We start from the raw sequence: 23,625 nt of genomic DNA, 5'->3' as shown, positions 1-23,625 counted from the left end.
TAGCAGAACCAGTTCTGCCCCCCCACCTCCTCCCCTGTAGATCGTTTTGGGACGTGCACGGAGATGTGGGCAGAAGGAGACTGACACAGCCCCAGGGGCTGGCCGCAGTTATGGGGGGAGACGTGTATGGGTCTTGTTATGACTGCCAAGAGAATTGGTCTCAGCGGGGCCACCGCTGCAATCAGTCCAATGCCACAACGTGCAGAACTAACCAAACAGTATTTGTTTAAGGTTTGGCCCTTTCTGAAAATAATGTGTAGGAGGTTCTTAAAAATGCCACCAGCTGCATCGTTCCCAAAGACACTTTATGCACGACCATATGAGGAATCGACCCCAACTTTGACCAAATGGAGAACTCATTAATAATTAGGTCAGCTTCCCATTTAGCCTAATGGCACATGAGAAATTGTATTTACATTAAAAACAAAACTTTTATGAGCCATCATAGGAAGGGCCACATTAACCTTTTCTTTATTGCTCCCATCAGCGCTAACATCACCACTGGCAGTTAGGCTATCGCTGCCGTGGACGCTATCTGGCTGCATGACCTAGATTAAAGGTTATTTGCCCAAGTCACAGAGGCTGCTCCTTTGGCTCGCCCTTGTTGGGTTTCCTTATCGGAGTTTGTCTGGACAAATCTTGGACACAAAGCACCCATTTTGTGCTCCTCTCTGGAGATCCTGTTACAGCGTTCCAGACACGACGCGGTCCGCCACCAGTGCCTCTGGGAGCACGGCGTTTGGTTGGGGCGGTGCGATTAGCTGCTTCCTCAACTTCAAGCATATGATACATGTGAACTCCTCTTACGTCCCTGAGCATGCTTTTGTGCAGCGACAGGGTAAAATGATCGGGGGGGGGTCAGATGATGTCATGCTGTGAGAATTTGGATAAAGTGACCCTCCCATCCTCATTACAAGACGATCCAAGGGTCCTCCAAGTAAATTCTGCCTTTAGCTACTTAAATACTTTTCTTTTGTAACTACTAAAATTCCCATTTGTTGCACAATAATGTCCTGTCATTAGATGTACTATGGAAATAATTGAGCATCTCCACCCAGCAGTATGCATTTACAGTCTGTGTGTGGATAGAGCTGCCTTGAGGATGATCCAGTGGCCTTATTCCTCCTGTGCTCTACAAGGACAAAGAACAACTAAGAGAGCAGGGTCGAGCGAGGCAGGGAGAACGAGGAAAACGAGAGAGAAAAAGAGTAGTGTTCGCTGACCTCATTCTGACAAGCCCGGGAAGAGTCTTTCCTTGGAACCGTTTCGCAATAGCACTGTTGTTTATACAGGTGGTGGGTGAGTCGAGCGAGATATGCAGAGAGCATGCATTTTGCAACACCTCATTATGAATACTAAACACAAGCAGCATGTCAATTCACACAGCGCACACACAAACAAGCACTTCACCCACACTCCAAAGAGTGGTTCACGTTTCATTTAAGTTGTGACATTTGCAGGGAATGCGTCACTTTGTGGGCAGTGGCCAAATCATTCCACTCTGTTTAAATTTCAAAGTCAAGTTCCTTCACACAACCCAAGAGCTGTCAAATGCTACTGTCCCCTCGTATTGGCTGCCGACTGCAAGCCTCTTGGAACGGATGCCTCCGGTTGCCTTGTGTGTTTGGCTTTTGGGCCGTCTTCGGCAACAACATCCACTTGGCCAGAGTTCAGCACTGTGGAAGGCTACAACAGCCCAAAGGTGGCTGCCAGGACCATTGTTTATGCAACAGTATACTACTGCTAGGTTAAAGGGAAAAAGAGCAAAACAGTGGAGGGAAATGAAGGGCTCCTACCTGCAGCAATAAGCTTCTGTCTTTGTACACATGGTGAGACATTTTAAGAATATTATTATAACTCTTTCTTTTCTTTTCTGGAGCCAATATCTTAAGCAAGTTAATTCACAAATTGTACATATGTGAGAATAACCCTGTAAATTTATAAATACTATGCTTTAGATAACCAACTGTCTTTTCTAAAAGAGGAACACTCTCGAAATGACACAAAATGGAAAACCAGGACCTTAACTAAAAGCCATTTAAATTTAATGAAATCTTACCCAAACTAAATAGATTTTTGTGCTTTTATTTCTGTAACAGTTGAAGCCTGAAAACAAACCCATGCGTAAGTTAATGTAGCGCCTATCTTATTTTCCCCACTAATCAATGAGGTGAACCAAATCCATTATATCTTAGAAAGATGTGGAAAGAAAAAAAAAGGAGAAAGGATCCACACAACAGCTGTTTGGTAAACATACCAAAGTAATTGTTCCAAATGCCTTATTTTAACACAGATTAAATACAATTAGAGGCTGTTTATCTAATCACAACAAGTCACTCTGCCAAAAGAAAAACCGCTGTCATTGTTCCTAGCAGTTCTGCTCCGAGGAATTAAGCTGGAAATAGGATAACTTTTTTTTTTTTAAACATAGCTTCTCTATGTACAGGAAGGAACGTTTACACACTTGCTGCGGGGAAAGAATATGGCTGGATCGTTGGCTGGCTAAGGCATGGGTCTTCTGAGGTGAATACGAGGAATTCAGGTCAGTGCAGCCGAGACGTTTAACCAGATCAAGCCGCTGCAGCCTGGGTGGAAATAGCACGGGAGGCCACGGAGGGGGAAACCAGTGCATCACAGCTCCCGGCCTGAATCCAGGCTCACCCCCCACCCCACCTCCCCAATGCAAACAAGAGCCATAACTTCCCTAATGATCTGAGATCATGTACGCCTCACACACACTTCGCCAATAGGAAGCGCTTCCTCTCCACCTTTGACCTCAGAGTGGGTGTGTCTACCTTCGACTTGACATGTGGATCAGGAATGGTGCTAGAGTGATTTGATGAATAGTTAGTGGCAAGTTCATCTATGAGGTTTGAAAAAAGAAAAGCTTTAATCCGAGAAAATCTTTCTGCAACACCAGGAAAATCTTGAAAAATCGGATTTTAAGCCCTAACAAATCTCTTAATATCTTAAATGTTTGCCACATTTTGATAATCTGACACCGACTTGTTTTCATTTACAGTCTCTCCCCCCCCCCCACCCGTCACACACAATTGCTCTGTGATTCAGAAGTCCAACACCGCACTCACTCACACACACACACATTGTAAACAGTCTTTATTGAGACGTGAGTGCTTGTATAAACACAGACAAGCTCTATTGAGGGTCCGGGGCTGGGTTGAACAATAAGAGGGGGAAAGTTGCTGGACGTTCCTCACAGACGGTGTGTACAAAATCCAATTATCAGAGCCGTGGCATTAACATTCCAGCAGTCTGGCAGGTGACGGCTCCGTCTTTTCAGCTCCCCCCACCACCATCACTCACACACACACACACACACACACACACACACACACACACACACACACACACACACACACCGCCAGCATGGGATAGTCTCCCTAGGCAGCACCTCAACAATACACTTACACACATGCAGCCTTCTTCAGCTCCCCCTTTCTAAGAACCCACAAGTATTGAGACATATATAGCAGGAAGAAGGCAAAGAGAGGGGAGGCAGTTGGGAGGAGTGTGGGGTCCACCAGCGACACTGATCTTTTCTTCAGGAGATCAGCGCAACCAGCCTAGCAGGCAGTATCAGTCAATGGGGCATTCTTCTCCTCTCTGTGTTTGGGTGAGAATATGTTGATCGTCGATAACGGCGCTTTGATCGCCATAATGGGGAAACCGCGTTTTGTTTTGAGCATTTGCCTAAAAACAGTGAATGCTTTGTCAGCCTTCGGGCGATGTTTGCGGCATACAAGACGCCGAACTCGTCAAAGGTTGAAGGTAAAACAAAACTATTGCTGTTCTTGGCTACAGGGCGGCGTCTGAAGGATTAAAATAAAAGCCGGCACTTTAGGGCTTCTCAGCGAGGGAAGCAAAACACACACAAAAAATACAACTAAAGAACTAAAACTGAGACTTTAAAGTGCTTCTTCTTTGATTACACACACTAACTCCTGTAATTAGCCTCTGCACCTTCTTCCAGCATTAATCCGTCCGGTTTGACAAAGCTCTATCCACCGTGCATCGTTACCAGGTTTTCTTTTTTTTTTTGCTAAACATACTGTACATACAGACCTTATCACTATAGGATATGGTGTACGTGATAATGTGCATGTGATATGTAAAGCCTCTGCCTGGTGTCGTGCTCTGTATCCTTGTCAGGTCCTATATATAAACATACATCTGGCCCCCATTCTGCTCTTTCCATCATGTCATCCTGCCTACATGGGAGCAGGCTGTGGGAGATGCATACAGTTCAGTACAGGACAGGACAGTAGGGCTGGAAGAAATTATTGTTTTCATTTTTTTTGACTGATTCTTTTTTATTATATGTCAAAACGCCTGGTCTTAAGCTTCTCAGATCCAAAAGCAAATCTTTCTTTTATGGTTTTTGCCTGACTAGTAGATTAAGATTCAAGCAAAAAAATACTCAGGCTGAAAGCTGGGAATAAGAAACGTTTGACATTTTTGGCTTCGTAAATGATGATTAATGAATCTAAATTAAGCTGAACTAACTTTTTCTTGATTAACTGATACAGTACACGTACTGAAGCCAAACACCCTGCTGCTAAAAAGTTAAAAGTCTGTTCACTGAAATCATTTTATGCATTTATTCTGCATCAATAGCTAACTAGGATTTTATGGGCATTTTGACTTGATGTTGTATTCCTTCCTTTAAAACAGTTACCGTTTTTTTTTTTTTTTAAAAACGCCACCTTTAGCTTCTCTTTTCACAGCTTAAAGTAACTGAGAAGTCTACTTTGTCCCCCTATAAACCTCCTTTTGTTGCTCCTATTCTCCCCCCCTCTTTGTGTGTCGCTGTCCTCCTTTGCGGTGAGATGTTAGTCAAGTGTCTTGTGGCTTTCTCCACCCTCACCAGAAGGCCTGCCCGCGGTTAATTATTCTTGGATGGCGGATGAAAAAAAAAAAGTGAGTTCTCTCTTTTTTTTGTTCTTTTTTTCATTAGCTCAGCAGCAGTTTCCCATTCATAATAGTTGGCACTGGTTTCGCTCTGCCTGCCAGAGATCACACCCCAACCATTTTCATTTTCCTTCATCCATTTGTTTCATTCATGTCATAGATTTGGCAGGGGCCTGCATCGTTTTCCTGATGGCCGCCGACCCTTCAACACCCTCCTTTTGAGTCTCAAACTCCCGTTTGTGGCTTTGTTTTGGATAAGAGCGGAGAAAATGTGGAAAAAAAATTTCATGCTGGTTCGTATCCAAGGGTTGTTGTCTTACTGTATTTCAGGACTGGAATTATTAATTGTAATGTAAAACTGAAAAAGGGATACTTTAGCAAAGCCATATGAAGCTTTGCTGACATGCCCTTGGATGAAAAGAAAGTCATAATAAAACTTTTCCTGGGAAACTGAATGAATATGGTTTATGTATGTGATTGTTGGTATAATTCCAAAGTTAAAAAGAACCATTAAGGACTGTGGGCTACCATTCCCTTGCCTTCACACAGTTTATCCCATAAATTTGCACAAGCAGTGAGCACACCGAGTAATACGCTCTCCACCAGAACTTTAAGTCTATTACACAGTGCGTTCAACAATCTGAGGCCCGGAGAAACAGTATTTCATCATGCAACTACTGGAAATATGCCCACTGACAGGGAATCTGGATTGCACATACACACACATATTTAAAAAAAACAGCAACAAAAAAACTCTTCCCACCCACCTGTTCTTGAGACATTTTGCTAAATCTATCAACTTCATCTGCTTGCATGTATTTTATTCCATACCACACAGGCCCACAAGCAGAAAGCACACGCGTTTGCATGTGCACGAGTCCAAACATTCAAATGTAACGTACACGTCTTCTCTCTGGGGCTGCAACCCGATCCCAAAGCACTCCAATGTGACATTAAAAACCCAGACTCTTTACCGTTAGGAACCTGGATTCCCAACATGGAAACAAACAAGATGGCTGCCGTGTCTCCAACTGAAGGCGTTGTTCCTCGGCTCCCATCTGAATGGAGTTAAGAGGCTGGCTAGCAGGAGCGGAGAGGAGAAGAGTCTCCTGGGGCAGTTGGCTCAGCAAGCGGGACCAGAGGATGGCTGCACCGTGGATTAGGGCCCCACAGTGGTCCATTGTTAATTGGGCGCCATGTGTGAAAGCTACAGAGAGATTAGTTTGTACAGCTGCTGCCATTTGTCATAACTGCCCTTAACAAGACACACATGGCAACGCAAGTTACAGCCAGAAGTTTTGCAGAAAAAAAGGGAGTAAAAAATGTCAGGCGAGCGTCTAACAGTTTGCAGAACAGGGCCCGCATAAGCAGATGAAGATGTTCCTGGGAAACACCGAGCAGACTCGGCGGGGATCCCATAAGAGATGATGAGCTTGAGCATTACTCATTTATCCATCTGTAGGTCAACTAGAGTCATTATCATAACTGCTCAAAAGGACTATGCTAAACCAGCACAGATCCCAGACCACGGGTTGCAAACAATTCGGTGAAAATTATGAGGGAAGATCTGCGATTACATCACGGCCCTGTTGGGCAGAGCTCAAATTAGTCAGCGTCTGGGTTTTGTTCAACGAGCAAGAGTGGGATACAACACAGATAACAAGAGCCTGATGACCTCCTGTTAGCCAAATTTCCCTACTAATGTAGAATACAGCATTAGGTTTAGGAGACGGATGCTGGAGGAGAGGCTTTTTTTTTAGGGGGCGAGCAGGAATGTGCAGTGTAATTGTGGGTTGGAGGTATGTGCACATGTTGGAGGCCTAATTACAATCTTGACTTGGTAAATCTGGAACAAGCTTTTAAAAAGGAATCCCACTTTCAGCTTTTTCTTTTTTATGCCTGACAGCTCCCGGAGTGGCGAGGAGTTGCTGCTCACCAAAACTAAACGCAGTCTTTTGAGGAGAAGTGCAGGTGAGTAACCACAAGACGGATTTGTTGCAGTTTCTACGTGCATAAGTGAGAACACAGGTCTCCATGTGTACATTTTTGGATTTGCATGTCAAATTTAGGGACGCTTCTCTGAAAGTCCCTGTGAGCTAAACAACCAGCTGGAGCTTTGTGCCAGCATAGAGAGCGGGACAATTCGAGAAGAACTCAAGCTGTTGGGATCCGGATCGTCACACAGACTTTTAGTGGACACCATGGTAACGAAGCCTCTTCTTCTTCAAGAAAAATAATGGACTTCATTAACTATCCTGTTAGTGCTCCTGCTGGCTTTAATCACGGGAGCACACACGGCACTGGACCAGCCCACTCCTAACACAAGTATTAGCACTTTGGGCTAACAATTTCATCACTACTACAACATCAAAATTCCCCTCGTTTCATTTTGAAAAAGTTATAATTAATAGCTACATTTTGTGATTACAATTTGTAGTATGGTTTAAAATAGGAAGAGCTTATTTTCACTTCTGATTTAAGTTGCTGGGTTGTTGTGAATGCTGCATTTATGGCGGTGCAATTCTCCCATATTTATGCACATGCATCTACAGATAATATGAAGGAAATGTGCACTTTTCTGTTCTCCTTTTTAATCACTGAGTTTTTTTTATTAATGCCTTGATGTAAAGAGAGAAGCAGAACTGCCTGTGACAGAGGAGAAAGTACCTCTGTGGAAAATGTGTAACATCTGCAGTTTGGTGATCCTGAGATATGGGATTTTCATGTCGTTACAAACAACGAGAAGTCCACATTTCCTCTCCTGTCTACCCCGTGTATGGCTCACTTTAATCAAACACAGCCCTGCTGCTTCTTCGTGAAAACAAGTTGCTGTACATGCTAAAAATGTAAATGACTTCTTTTTCCCCTTTTTTGCTATATAACTTTTCTTACTGTAAGAGCCAGTAAAAATAATATATATGCACTCAGTGTTTATTGTTTATTGCGCTGCTGCTTAACAGTTGGTTTCTAAATTTGGGAGGTTTTTTTTTTTTTTTGGGAAAAGTCAACCCAACATATGCGAGGGAGGAGTGCAGTTCCTTTTGCTTGCTTTGACAACTCAATGGGGTGCTGATGAATCCGTCCCAAGCAGGCCATTCCCAAGCCCCAGACACCATATCCCCTCTCTGACCCACTGCACTGACTTTAGAAAGAAATTCTCTGGGGATTCGCCCCCCACCCCAAACAACAACATGCCCACCCAAAAGTACATTTCGCACGGCGCTGTGATGGCGGGCCTCTCTTTTTCTGTTCCACTCAGGTCTTGTCGAGCCGTCACAGTGATGGGCCGTACTGTAACGCCAGACAAAGGAAGAGACAACCATCACTCTAGGCCACTGATCGGCCTTGTCTGGCCTGAAAAGACTTTGATGGGGCAAAGCAGAGTGGGGGGTGCTGCTCAGAGAAGTCAGTGTCTCCTGGGCAACCACTCCGATTGTCTGTCCCTGCCCAAAGTTCCCAATAACACCCCACCTACTACCCCTTCCTTTTTTTTTCTTCCCTTCATTGGTTGTTCACAAGCCTCCATCCTGGGTGAAGGGGACTGGCTTTTGCATAAAAGTCTCATTCTGATACTCGAGGGTGCTTTTCTCCTGACTGACTGGAAAAAATGCAAGGTCAAAGAACATCTTCACACAAATTCTCTAACTAAGACTTTTTGTCTTCCCTCTAAACCTTCTTATCCTTCTTTTCACTCCAGACTCTGCTGTCTTACATGACCAGTCTAGCAGGCAGATGGGACAACAGTAGGTTTTTCTAGCAGTTACGCTAGTACAACGGTGAAGAAGAGGGTGCAGCCACTGGATGGAGAAGCTCAGGCAGCAGGGAGGGCCCGCTTTGTAAGGCAGGACAGTGATAAGGTCTGGGATAAGGGTGAATGTACCCATTTGTCTTCATTTGGTAGGACTGGCAGACAGGATGGGGGGTGGGGAATCTATCCGGGTGAAGTGGGAGGTGCCGGTTCTCCAGTCAAGTGGCCTCGGGGGGATTTGAAATGCATTTGGGGTCCTCCCCAAAAAAGCCTGGGAAAGTGTGGGGAAGCTGAGATCTTAACCATAGACTAATGACACAAACTGCAGACCTTAACCAAGTGTAGCCACGAACGCAAAACTGAGTCTCCTGCTGAAATACACAAGAAAAGCCTTTTCAACACAATGCCTGAGCCTCACAATGCAGAAGAAAGGCCTCGTCCCGTTTTTTTGACAGATGCAACAGCGCAAACTGTGACACAAGCAAATTAAACACACTGTAGCGGAGCAAAGGAGGGAGTTGTAAATTTTGTTGAGAAAGAAAGCATCCACATTTCTCTGTGGCCTCTGCTCCGAGTTGCCTTGTTTCCATGGCGATTTATGTACACATGGCACACAAAAGAGGGCTAAGGAGGTAACACGGCCTGTTTAAGCCTTGAGGTATTTGCTCGAGCAAAGCCCCGCTGCTAATAACACAAGCTTCATACTGTGCCAGGCAACCTGGCTGCAATGCACCCAGGTTACTGTTTGAGAAAGAGCAGGAGAGGAAAGAAGGCAGAAGGAAGTCAGATGGAGATCACAAAACAACCAAAGATCCTGGAAAGGGGGTGAAGACATTAATACAGAAAGAAAATAAGCGAGAGAGCAAGAAAGCAAGTGAAAAAAAAAAGAAAAGGAAAGAAAGAAAGGCTGCACTGCAAAACATAAATAGCTGCCGGGTTAAGAGAAAAAGGATCGGGAAGACATTTAGTGGGAAGCGGAAATCAATAAGGCAAGCGGTGAAGCTGGGAGGGAGTTCTAAGTGGATTAGATTGAGAGAATGTGTTCGATAGGTTATGGCTCTGAGAGAGAGGTAGCCAGACACCGCAGGCTCTATTGCATACTAATAAGGAAGCCAGCATGGAAGCTAAGCACAGGGTTGTGCAGTTCACTGTGAAGATTTTTTTCTATACATCTCTGGCATCAGTGGTTACGGTTTTTCCCAGGGTTTGGGGTTTAGCTTGTTCCTTAAAATTCATGTTCAAGATAAAACTCCATCTCGACTGCAATGAGAGCTATTCTCCAGACTTGTTCTAACATTATGGCACAAAATTTACAAGGAGTTGAGTAACTGTAGTTAAACTTGACAGCGGTGTCTTTAATGCGCTCCTCCTTACAACAAGTTTTGTTTCACGTTTCTGGCATAAACCCAGCCGCCATTTCTCTGGCCAAGCGCCTGGGCCTGGGACAGCTGTCATGGTCAGAGTCTCAGGCTTGAGGGAAAGCCAGGGACTGAGAAAAGAAAAGAGAACGGGAGAGAAAAGGAGTGAGAGTCACTTGGCCGGGCAGTGTGCCGCAGGGGTGATTCCTGATGGCAGAGGAGGATAAGGGGATACGAGGGGGGAGAGAGGCAGGGAGGGTTAGATGTTTTGCTTAGTCACAGACCTCCACTGTGACCCAGAAGGTCAGACCTCCGCACTGGCCGCCTGACCAAAGCCTCTGAGGCAGCCAGGCGGAAAACAAGATGCAAACAGCGATCCCGAGCAGTGTGGCGAGCAGGCAGTGGAGAGTCTTGAAGATACCGACCAGCCAGACTACCCAGCTTGAGGGATTGGTTCATTGGGTGAAGGGGTGTGTGCGGGAGACAATCACAAGGGCTTACTCCCCCTCACTTAGGCCAGTGAACCAAGGGACCACCGGCTATACCACAAGAAGTGGCAGAAGAGCGGAGACAAACAGTTGCCAAGAGACCACCGGTGATCCCATGACTGCTGTGGTTTGACCCCGATTGAAGAGTTCAACGACAGGGGCTTAAGAGAATCCGCCCTTCCCCAACAGCTCTGCTGACCACCACCACCCCCACGGCAAAAAGTCTTCCTCCTCCACGTGCCCCAGGCCAGCACAGGCATGTTTTCACTGATCTGTTTTGCTCAATTAAACTTCAGAGGACACCCTGTCACATCTCTTTGTAAAGGTCGTGACCTTAGGGGCAGAAGTTAAGCCTGGCAATTGTAAAACAAGGTTTTGATTAACATGGCGGCTTGTATCCGGAGGTAATCCATCCATTTCTACAAACTATCATGGAAAAAAAACATCACAGGGGGTGTGGGGGTGGGAGTAAAGGTAATGATGTTTTATGGCCACGTTAACTTTCAGCACACGACTAATGGGAAGGCTGCTTGACCTTGACTTCTTTCATCCCGATTTGGACTACCTCAGCAATCCTCGACTCTCACGGTTTCTGAGGAAATCCACTGCCAACTTTCTAAATGCTCGGAAATCTTTTTAGGAATTAGTCACTGAAGATCATGTAAGATCTTAATAATCTTAATAAAAAAAGCCTTTTTACAATGTTATTCTCTAATTTCTCCTTTTTTCCATACATGGCCAGAAAGAACAAGTGAACACAATAAGTATATCTCTGCAGTTGCGTGAACAAACAGGGATGAGCAGCCTAACAAAAACCACATACAAACGAGGCCTAGAGACTCCCAGCATGTCCCGACACGATGATTATCTACATGCCCCGTTGCAACTATTCCATCACGCTGTCAAACTGGATATGCAAAATATGAATCTAGGAGGTGAGAGTTGATGATTTAAAAAAAAAACAAAAACAAATAAGAATTCCCCTTCTTGTTTTATTGGAAAATGATAAAATGGTGCAGTGGATTACCACGGCAGTATGTGTGTGTGAGTGTGAGAAGCCCGGGCCCTGCATTGAACGCGGCCTGCCAGTTGGCACAATGGATGCCACAACCCCCACTCCCAGCCCCCAGCCTACTTCCCAGCGGGCATTCATCTGGGCATGCACATGGGTGCTACAGCTCTGCCTGGCTAAACGCGTCTGTGCCCCAGAACAAGGGAGCTGAGTGCCCTCTCAAAATTCACCCGGTACACTCGCTGCCAACCCGCCGACCTTTCTCAGGCAGCAGCCCACCAGAATCAAAAACAAACACTCTATGAACCCCATTTTTTTTCTCACGAAAAGTAACAAAAAAAAAAAAGATTTTCCAGAATAAATAACAGCAGCGAAATAACGGATTAGAAAACACGGCAGAAGCAGAACTACATTAAAAATCACAGTCCGAACTCGCTCTTTTTTCCCCCCCACAAAGTTCGCACAATAACCAGATTCTGTTGCAGCCCGAGCCGTTTGCTACTTTCTTTGTGTTTGATTGTATGTTTGTTTGTTTCGTGCAGTTGCAGCAGAACAAAGGCAGCGGCTTCCATTCTGCCACTGTCAAAAAACTTTCCCAACGTGCCCACTGCATTGCGGATGCCAACCAACGAATCAAAGGCACGCTGCAAGCAGACAAAGAGAGTTTGATGCCAACCTCCAAACCTCTAACAACCATTACTGGTGATTTTGCCTGCCTCCCTGGCACCGTGTAAAACAAAATGGCGCCGTGCCGCACGCTACCACAACATGGCTGCATTGTCTGGGTTTGTGGACCGCTCGGTAACTTAAAGAAAAGAAGGCGCCGCTTTAGTTTGCAAAAACTGGAGAAGGAAAAGAAAAAGATGGCCATCTGAGTGATCCCCGCTATTCGGCGTTTGCCAAGCATTTCACTCAATGGGAATTTTGAGGATGGCGGCAAATGATCGTTCCCATATAGAAAAACATGACATTATTTTAACCTTTTATTATAAACACTGAAACGAATCTTCAACATGATCGTCCTCTCTACTCAGATACAGTTTACTAAAACAGCGGCTGTTTTATAAAGTCAGTTTTGTGAAAAAACAGCACTAAATGCCGTTTCTCGAGTTGGTACTGAGCAGTTCAAAATGCAGCAGATGTAAACCAGGGAAGCGGTGGCATCCTACAAAAGACACAAAAGAGGGTCTGATGCCAACCCCGGTGCCAATGGCAACCATTATTGTCTCTGTGCTGTGCCTTCTGCTTTCCCTGGCACTTATCAAACACAAAATGGCGCTCAGGGTTTGATGATAATGAGCTAGCTATACCACTACCCTCCAATGGGAGCACAGTGTAGTGGCGGCTATTCGGTGTGGTTGCAGTAGATTTAAGGGCAGCACATGAGAGGTTTAAAAGTGTGGGATGTATATGACTGAAATGTGTTTACTCGCAGTCAGAGGAGACCTGAATTTCATTTTCAAAGGCCTTTTAAAGGTGTTATCTGATTCGAGATCCGAGTAGGAAAAAAAACAACATCATTCACAGTATCCTGTGAAAAGTGTTTTCTGTAGAACTCATTGAACCTGGAAGAGATCACATCTGAATGCGGCGTTGCTCTGATCATGCTCTGAGTGAAAATCTCCCAGTTTACAGTCTGCATGACTGACTATGTAAACCAGTTTCTGGTGATGTACACTAGAAACACCGTTTCTATTCTGGACTTTCAGAAATGCCTTTATTTTATTTTTGCGGCCGTGTTTACTATTTTTTATTAAAGGGAAAAAAAAGAAAGAAATCCTAGCAAATTAATTCTGGAAAGAAAAAGAAATAAATTAAAACATCAATTTAAAATATATGCATGACAAAAACTATAACTACTACCCTCTTATAAAGTACACTTCCTAAACTGTGCAAAATGTGTCCTCTAAACCTTTCATGTAAAAGAATCCAGTTTTTTTAGGGATCAGGAAAATAACATGAAATAACATGACACACAAAGAAGAAAACAGAAAAAACAGAAACTTTAAATTTTATAACAGCTGAAAGTGTTTTTATGTCTGTAATGTGACTTACTATTAGAAATCGCTTCATTGATCACACGTATTACCATTTTAATTGGTGGAAAATCAACAGTGTTTGCAGACAAACCAGTTTGAAATTTTTATCGTGGAATGAAAACTAAAAAGGGACAAATGCCATGATTATTTTTAAAATATTGAGATTAAAAAGTGAAAGATTTTTTTTTTAAATCTTAGGTTACATTAAATGTTATTTATTTATTTATTTATTTATTTATTTATTTATTTATAAATGAATTAATAAAATATAACACTGCTCCATATATTCAGCATTTGGACATTTAAGACTGAAACTTTCCACAAATGCCACCACTTGATTTCCAAACAAATGGATCAGTTATGCAGTGTGTGTGCAGTTGTGCAATCCTGTGTGTGTGTGTGGTTGTGTGTGTACAAGGTAACTGAATAATTACAGGAGAATTACAGGGATATAAGCTGCTGCTGGATTTCAGCAAAGCAAACACAGTTAACACATGGTCTTATCTAATTTTGATGACATTGTTTTTGTAATGAGGCTTGCTTAGAAAAATAAAAATGTTTGTGGTATAAATGTATGCACAGTACTGACCGTCACAGTCGTACATTTGCTCCTCTGGCAGATTTAGAATTGCCAGAAAATAACTCATGCGACTCTTGACCTTGCTAAATCATCACTCACTCTCTCTCACACACACACGCACAACATTAACTGTCTCTCTCTCACACACACAGAGAATCAGTATGAACTTGAAACCTACCTTGGTCCTGGACATAGTATGCTAGAAACAAGTCCAGCTCCTTGACTGATACTGTTATGTGGTGTGGCTGGACACAAAGTGCTGGGTTGGTGCAATGTGGAGACTTGACGAGGCGCTCGCCATCTGTACTTTCCAGAGGGATGCCTTTGAAGAGGATGACCATCACCAGGTCCAGACGCCATACTTTGTCGGCCTGCCGCAAACAGTCGATTCGTCGTATCTTGCCCTTTTGGTCCGGGTTGGATAGCACGCAGCAAGGGGGCTTCTTGCCCGTCACGCTGAGGACAAAGTCCTCCCGGTACTCCTGCCGAATGTCCTTACGCAGCTTGGCTAGCAGCCTGGATGCCCATTTCTGCTTAACCTCGGGCTTCTCGCTCAGAAGCTCATCCTTCACCGCGCGCTCCTCGTCCTTGGACATCCGCTTCTCGTGCTTCTTGAAGTACTTGCGTTTTCTGGCCTGGAGGTTGAACCACGTGTAGGCGATGGCGCGGACGTGAGGAAGAAGTGCCTCGATGAAGGGATGAAACTCATCCTGGAGCATCCGAGGGGCACAGTGTGGAGAAAGAGACAGAAAGAGAAGGAGAGAAACGGAATCAGAAACTCATGTCATCAAACATGAAGAAATATGTGTTTACCCAGCTACTAATTTAAAGCAGAAGGGAAGTCAGACCACAATTTTAAAATCCCTCATAATCAGTCACATAATGTCACTGGCAGTTTCTTCAAGCTAAGAATGATCTCTTTATATTAGGAACTCTAGCTTTACCATCCTAGATATGCTGCAGGTGTGACAAGTAAATTCCACCGTTTATATCAACTCGAAGCCCGGTGACTGAATGCACTTGCAGCTCTGCTCGCATTTCACGAGCATGCTCTGAGTGGGACTCCTGTAACACTGCTGCTGCTGGTGCTGCAGGGAGCATGCGCCCCACACAGTTGCATTTCTCTTATCAAACTATCCACATACCATAATCTGGAAGTGGGATGCAACCATTAAAAAAAATAAAAAATAAAAAAAGGAAGGCAGAGAGATACTCATTCTTCAGACACGATGCACACGGCCTCATGTATACATGCCAGCTTAATGTACAAAACGGAATAAAACACAGGCAGGCGAGAGAGGCGGCACATCAAATGAAGCAATAGTGTGAAAGGTATTTGCAAAGGTTGATCGAGTACTCAAAGGATTTCATGCCAAATCGTTTCAAGCATTGAGGTTAACACATGGAATGGCCCCTGCCCAGCTTCATTCCTAAAAGTTGAGGTTAGGTAGCCCGGCCTACTGTTAAAATGTTTCATCTCACTTTTATTTAGCTATTCATTTTTGTTTAACTCATTTCGTATTACAGTCATATTACACTACTTTGTGTTGCATTACAAAATTGTTACCTTTGAATAAAACACATCATTATGGATTTTTTGCCACTCAATTTTTCCCCCCTTCAAAAATACAAAACAAAACAGACACTAATTCCTACAACAACTCAGCAACTAAATGGCTAATATTAATACTGATTCACTGATTCAACAATAAATTATATTTGTTTCATTTCTTAATTCTTGTTCTCTGGGAATCTCTAGAACTCATCAGAAAGGACTGCAGCTGAGGGATGGAAACATTAAATTATTTTTGTTTGAGGTCATTAAAATGCCAGATTTAATAACTATACACAGGCGTTTTTAGGGTGGGAAGACTTTTGACGAGTTATTGTTCTTTTTGTAGGCAGTCAGGCAACAAGCCGGCTATAGCAAACCACAGAAATCCCCTCTCTATCTGTGGCTGCTGCTGGTGCTCCTCTAAAAAGCCACATTTCTGGTCTCAGGCTCCATCGCTGATAAAACTCTGCTCCAGTACACTAATGTCAAATTATGATCATTTATTACACTGAAAGAGGTAACTCTGTGTATGTTGCAGATTCCATTAACAGCTTGTAAATGTATTATATTCACTGTGAATAGTATAGCTCCTCATTGTCTTTCAGAGAGGTTAAAAATCCATTCAAAACTTCTTTTAATGTCATCTCCTCACTATAAAGCTGCCAATTAAAATGACAAAAGCAAGTGTAAATGCTAGTAAATGTGTTCGCTCGCAACTGTTTCTCAAATCCTTTTTTCACTCCTGCTCAAAATCACTTTAAATATTCTGTTAATTTTTTTTTCTAGCCAGGTTAAAGCCAAATGCTGTAAAGATAAATGACTTGGCCAGGGCCTGTGCAGTGCACTTCAGCTGGGGCCATAAAAGCACAATCCTCTTAAGTACAAGCTAAACCACATCTCAGTCAATCACTTACTTATGCCAAGTAAAATATAAACAGTAAAACTGAGTCAGCCAAAACAGTCAGCTACTCTGTCCAACCGCTGAATCAACTTTATCACGCGTTTGATCTTTCTACAGTGCAAGTGGCTTTATCTTCTTCCAACTTCACTTCCCTAAAGTATGGGGGCTTTATTCTAAATAAAAAATATACGCCTGGAAAATATATATACATAAATATATAAATATATATGTATAGCCACAGCTCAAGCAGGGCCGGGAGGTGCGCGCCTGTGTGTGTGTGAGAGAGACAGAGAGAGAGAGACAGAGAGAGGTTATTGGAGGACGCAAATAAGCTAATTAAACCAGAGAAAAATACCTGCACCACTTACACAGGATTAGCAAGAATAGAGTCTTTTGGTTCTATCTTAAAACTCATCTTTACGCAAAAGTTTGTAAAGAGCGAAGAACGTGTGAAGATTTGCACTTCAAGCGCCAACAGGACACAGCCGATCTTTCGTTAGGACTTTCGTAGAAAAGACATTTTAAAATATATGTGTCACGACTTTATCACAAAAACATATAATCTCAGTCGAGAAGTTTTTGCCTCGCTTTAATGCCATATCTTTTATTTATTTATTTTACTTACAAGGGAAAGTCTGTATTATTTATAAGAATTATGAAAGTAATTCACAGCGCAGACACTCAACTTTCTATTCCCGGGCTAAAAAAAAAAACAAAAATAAAAAAAACAAACCGTGTGACAATTTTTATACAAATTAAAAATCACAGCGATAAGATGCATAACTTTAAAAAAAAAAAAAGACACAATTACCTGAGTTAGACAAATCGGGGAATACATGACGAGACGGCTACACAGAAAGTGACTGTACTTGGAGCGATTCCTCAGATCACTTTATCGCGCCATTCCTGGATCCGCTGTGCGCTATGCGAGACTCTGTGGATCCGCGTAAAAACCAAAAGTAATTATCCAATAACATCCATGAATTTCTGCAAATCCAGAGATTGTCTTCACCGCAGACAAAGACAGATTTTCTGCAGCCGACTTTTTATTCTCTGTTTTTAAGTTGACATGCACGGACTGTACTCGTAGAGCCGGTGTGCGAAACGAGGCTGCCGCTGCTGTACTCCTGAACTGCACGGGGCTCTGCGCGCGTCTCTGTGCGGCGTTATCTCATGAAAGCATTACGGGGAGCTTCAGAGGGCGCCGAGTGTGGGATGTTCACCCCTGCTTTAACCAAACTTGATATGAAATCGACCGGTGCGCCCTCGGTCCTGCGCGATTCCAGCAAATCAGACCCAACTTTTTTCACCCACGTAATTGCACAGTCACACTCCTCCCCCTCCTCCCCCTTCCAAACACACACCATATCCAACCCCTCCAAGCACCTTCTTCTCCTTCTCGGCTTTATATGAACACACCGCATAAAATTCATTAACCCCCCCCCCCCACACACACACACACACACATAAACGCACACCTCCCTCCTTCCTTCCTTCTGCAGAATTATTTTATGACCTTCTGGGACTTTGGACCGCAGCCTCGGTCACATACACGAACGTAAACAAACGGGGGGAAAAACGTCCCGCTGCCACCCTTTTTTAACCACCGAGCTCCGTGTCAACAAGACACACGCACTCTACGTTTCCAGTTCAGATAATTCAACCCAGTGTTGGTGGCTCACAGTGATAACAAACCTTTTAGCTTGTCAGTTACACACCAAGCAGCAGTACTTTATTAGCCTGTTAACGTCTGCTGGAGAACTTCTTAAAATATGATTTCTTTAGGGGGGACAGAAATAAAGGGAAGTACATTTTATTAAACTTTTTTTTTTAAAACCTATTTCCAACACAATTAGCCTGCATTGTTCTAGAAACAATAGGTAAAAGGGACACCTAGCTTAAACTTTAGCACCCGTTAAAATGAGTTTATAGGTATTAAATGTTTTAATTTATTAAATTATGTTGTGCTCTCAGAAACCCCTCCTCAAAATAAAACTCCCTGACTTAAAAGCGTTGATAACGCCGTTAGGAAGTGCTCATTTAGGGCGAAGCTTGGTGGGTAGGTGTACAGTAACATTATAGTAGTAGAGCTAAAAGGAGTCAAAGTTAAACATTGTTACGGTGCCGCTACAGTGCGCGCGCACGTGTGTGCCCTACAGAGCTGTTAACAGTCTACACGGAGCTCATTTGCCAGATTAAGGGGGACTGGGATGTTAAAATAGGCTGCGGGACAGTCTGTGCCAAGTTTACAACAATTTTGGCCCGACCGTGCCTGTGTTGTGGTCCCTGCAAAGTCAACCCACCTCTCCACATTTCTCCTCTCCCCCCCCACCAGCCGCGAGGACGGGACAGTATATTTTTTTAAAGAAAGGTACACAAGGATTGCTACACAACATTTGAAAGTAGTAATGATCCACGTTCACGTACCATTGCACTGTACTGCATGGATTAATGGGGAATCCTGGAGCCTGGTTGAAACACACAAGCCGGTAGCTTCACATTTCTCACGCTCAACTTTGTGCTTTGAAGGGTTTTCTCTCTTGTAGTGCTCGCAAGAAAAAAGTCAACACCGGAAGACAATTCTTGGCAGATATCGGTGAGAAGAAGTTAGGAGCACCTCGCGTTTTTTTCTCTTTTTTTTTTTTCTTGTCTTCCTTCCTCTTAAAGTCTTACTTTTTTGGATCGTTTTTTAGGGTTGTCCAGTGAACTTGAACGTGATCCAGAAGAGGCTGAGTTTTCGGCACTGGGTTGGTCTCCGCCTTCACTTTCACTGCCTGGCTGGCTGCCGCCCCTCCGGCTCTCAGCACTAACCGTCAAACCGCACGTAGGCTAAACAGCGCCATTTCCGATACGACCTTTCAAAATAAAACAATTTAAGCTTAAAACTATAAATTGAACAGAAATTGACATAAAATATTTACACAAAGTAGCATTGTAATAATATGTAAAATACCTTGAGACCTATTCGTAATTTCTTCTATGTTTGCGCATTTTAGGGGGCCGCTATTGCTCTTCACGAAATCAAGAATTTATCAAAAATATGTCTTCCTGAAAAAAAAGTACTTCAAATAGGTGGCAGCATATTTTTTTAAAGTATTGTCCTACTGTGAATTATATCACAGGTTTTCTTAATATTTTTGTATGAAATATCAAATTCAGATCAACTCCGGCTCGTATGCTGGCGTGATACATCTTATTTTGAAATTGAAACATTACAATTTCCGGTACGAGCAACCCGTTTGTCTGCAGCTTGTCAGAGCGCAGTTTTGTAATAGCCTTTACATTCTTGCTTCTCATTGGCCAGTAGCCGTGGCCCCGGGACTCTGTACCCTGGGCCCCTCACTTCCGCTCCTCTGACGTGCATGTTTGGGGTTGACAGAGCGGCTGCTGCTGGACGGCAGGGCTGAATAGCGATAGTTACTGAGTGATGATGAAAGCACTGCATCGCAGCAGTTATTGCCCTAAATGCAGTCTCCTGTGGTAATGAAAATTAGATTCATATTTTCAATATTTGCAGTTAGAGGAGGTGGCAGTAGTGCTATTATCAGTGTAAAATGACAGTAAACTATAGTTGGAAAACGTTTTCACATATTAAGATGTGCCCACGAGGGCTGGCCGAATAGTGGAGGAGGCACACATGGAGGAAGCAATAGTCATTACAAGGTGTGTGGGTTATTAGTGCTCATCGGACAAAGGGAGACAGATCAGGCTTGTTTCGAGTGACCTTGAAAAACGAACAACCTCTAGAAAATAAAGCTCTTCCTACAAGATCAAATCGTGTTCATGAGACATGTAGTTAATATTCATTAAGAAAATATATGAACACATTTTAATTATTAATATTATCCAATTGTTCCCACAGAGAAACACTAACAGCACATGTTGTTCGGTGTGTTTAAAAGACTGCACATCTTCCCTATATCGAAAGACTAAACTCGTGAATAATCATTCAGTGGATGCCCATTACTGTACACAGAGCATCCAATCCACAACAATAGCAGAAAATGTGATCGTAAATTGAATGGAAAGTCTCACAATAGATTTTTAGTGCCTCTGTCATCACTGCTGTGGTGACATTAACACACTGCTTATAACATCCAAAAATGTCACCGCAGTCACGTGTATCCAGCGCTTGTTTGTATTGTTAAGACTAAGAGGACTCAGCTGTAGTAAAAGTGACTGATCGATAACCATTTGAAAGATAAATCAGGTCTGATAATGTTAGTGTGTCAGTTCGCATTGTGCTATTTTCTCCTTGGAGGTTGAATAGATTTAGTCCCTCTGACTATTAGCCTTTGGATTTAAAAGCCCTCCTTCAGATCATTATTGAACGGAAATTTTAAATAAAAGTAAATAAATAATTTGTGACACGTTCAGTTCACATTTCTTAGAATGTTTTAGTCTTTGTTCATTTTACTTCTTATTTGCTGTTAATGTTACCATAAAAGGCCGAATCATTATCTCATAATGACTCCATTCTCTCTCTGCCTCCATTAATCCAGCCCTGTATCGTGCGATCCACCGGCGCACATGGCAGGAGCCCTCACAGATTCAGCACTCTCAACATGGAGCTACCGCCCCCATGTGGCCGCAAGCAAAACTGCAAGGTGGGGGAATAAATTCTGTGGTCGTTATAGTGTGGTACAACCAACACCAAGCGGGTTGTCACAAGCATGCACAGGACCCACAAGTATTTTCTTTGACTTACTAAAAGTCTGAATTTCTCATCGAAAATACAAATTTACTGTAGCTCTGCTCTGACTTGTCACAGTAGAAAAAGTGCAGATGTAACCATTAATTATTAACAGCGGTTCTATGAACATGTCAGTCGTTTGCAATCCAGCCATCTTTCATTTTATTATTCATTTATTATTCATAGAGCATAGACCTTTGAAAAACAAACTCTAAACATACTTTTTTAGTACAACAGTGTTATCATGGACCTACCATTGGGTCTACCATTACGCTCCAGCAGTGACCTTTTGGTTTTAAACTCTAGCAGGTTCCACAGTTAAGGAAACAAGAACACAAAACACAATTTTTGAAATGTACATAATCTGATTTGAGTTATTTTAATTAAGCTGCAGTGTGAATAAAGGGCTATAATCAGGGGAATGTATGGTTGTACTTAATTACTTTACTTTATATGGAATTTTATCCCTTTTCCCTCTTATTCCACATACTGAGACAATGCACCACATTTTTACTGGCTTTAGCTTACAAAGCTCAACATGTAAGTCTCTCAAGACTTGTGGCTAAAAAAAGAAATTTAACAAAAAAGGAGAAAGATGGCACATTTTAAAGCTAAGATAAGATGACCTTTATTAGACCCAGAGTTGTGAAATTCACGTCATATTACTCAACACTAAATCATTGACATAAAGCAGCAGAGACACGACGTTTCAAACCAGGAACAGATCCTATGTGGTATACTGTACATGACAGACAGAAAGTTTTTGCATTGTAACTCTTTATATGACCTTTTTTTTACCCCTTCTAAAAACATTTGGTGTCAGTAAGAGGTTGTTTGGGTGAAAAGATCGTTCAAAGTAGGAACATAATTGATAAAAGTTTGAAAAATATATCCCTAAATATAATATAGGGCGCTGCTACTGCTATTGCTGCTTCTGTGTATTTAATTGTGCATTTCTCCTGCAAAAACAAACAAACAAACAAAAAAACCCCCAAAAAGCAAGAAAAACAATACAGATTTTGTGCTTAAATGGGTTGGATCTGCAACTTCCTACCAATTGCACAATTTCCTACTTTCATAACATCGTTTTTTATTGCAAGAGAGCAGCTCAGTGTATCTCAGCTAAAGCCTTCGCTATTCTAGCCTTCAGCATTCACATTTAATGAACTGCTGTTCCTGGCAGTGATGCACTTGACATCGTCTTCTGTCCCCTGTTTGCTTGGAACTGTGCTCATAATGAATCCCGAATTCTTAAAAGCACGTATTCTTTATTTTTTTATATCCTTCATAACGGCGTGAGGTAAATGTAATTCTGTGCAGTGTCCAATTAAAATTACTCACAAACCACGAGTGAAAACAGGAGAAAATAAAGTAAAAACCGAGGAAAGAATGGGGGGGGTTGTATACACTGATACACACAAGTTAAACCCTGGAGATGGGGCACAATAAAAGCTCGCCTGTGCCCGGACAAGTAAATAAATATTCAGAAAGAAATGTCAGCCTGTGTTGCCTCTTCAGCATGGGAAAGGCGCGGGCTGGACAAGGGCTCTTTGTGCAACACTAAATTAACACTGCTGAGGGTGCACGGAGAGGTGCACTTGAGGAGCGCTCTTATGCTAAAAGGCAGGTTGAATACTTCCTTTAGTTAGCTATCCCAGTGAAAATACAAAAAACATTGTTCCAGTCCATCCTCACCTTAAAATCCTCTATTGTGTGCAGCTAAACTGAAGCATAACTCAATTTACAATAATCTGAGTTAAAGCTACAGGCCTGAAGGAAACGAACGTCAGTGCCAAGGATGCTCTTAAAAAATGGATCAAAATGAAGGCTGTGAAAGGAACTTGACAAGACAGTTTGCTCTGCAGCCAAAATCTTTTATCGGGAAAGCTTTCCTCACTATATCGCTCTCTTCCACAAATCCTGACTTGGAAGCAGACACGGAAAAGACGCAGACTGGAACATGGACGGGAGAGCACAGGGCAAAGAGCAAAGAGAGCACTTACCATCCACCACGTCCTGGCTGATATATCATAGCAAAGCTGCCACTTAATGGATCTCTCAGTCAGTTTCTCAGCCATCACAGGGCTCTCAGCTCCAATCAAACTCAGCTCGGCGGTGGGTGAGACACCTAATCAAAGGGGCATCAGTAGAGGCATGCTGAGCCACGTGTAGGACAGTCCTTGATGATGTTGCATTATGGGAAGACAGAAAAAAAAAATCAGCAACAGCTTGACCAGTGACTTGAACCTGACTGTGGTAATTACAAGAGCCATGACCCAGTAACCCTCACCATCCCCCCCTCCCACACTAACCCCCCCCTTA

At 43.0% G+C, this 23,625-nt stretch overlaps 1 protein-coding gene across 6 annotated transcripts in view; it reads right to left on the bottom strand.

The window, feature by feature from the left end:
• The window catches only part of LOC101466053 (nuclear factor 1 B-type), a 64,477-nt gene extending 45,086 nt beyond the window's left edge, over positions 1–19,391 (bottom strand). For 2 of the 6 annotated variants that reach the window (XM_004554370.6, XM_004554368.6), the window contains exons 1-2: positions 17,422–17,993; positions 14,333–14,864 (exon numbers count right to left, since the gene is read on the bottom strand). In XM_004554370.6, coding sequence (XP_004554427.1) covers positions 14,333–14,864; positions 17,422–17,448 — 559 coding nt within the window. In that variant the 5' untranslated portion in view covers positions 17,449–17,993. Of the gene's footprint in view, positions 1–14,332; positions 14,865–17,421; positions 17,995–19,037 lie in introns of those variants that run through there. The other 4 variants (XM_004554369.5, XM_076881887.1, XM_004554367.6 and 1 more) reach the window with 4 other exon arrangements.
• Positions 19,392–23,625: the final 4,234 nt, after the last annotated feature.

This window comes from Maylandia zebra, linkage group LG3 (genome assembly GCF_041146795.1).
Source record: "Maylandia zebra isolate NMK-2024a linkage group LG3, Mzebra_GT3a, whole genome shotgun sequence".
Lineage (NCBI taxonomy): Eukaryota > Metazoa > Chordata > Actinopteri > Cichliformes > Cichlidae > Maylandia > Maylandia zebra.
This window is presented reverse-complemented; position numbering and strand designations above follow the sequence as displayed.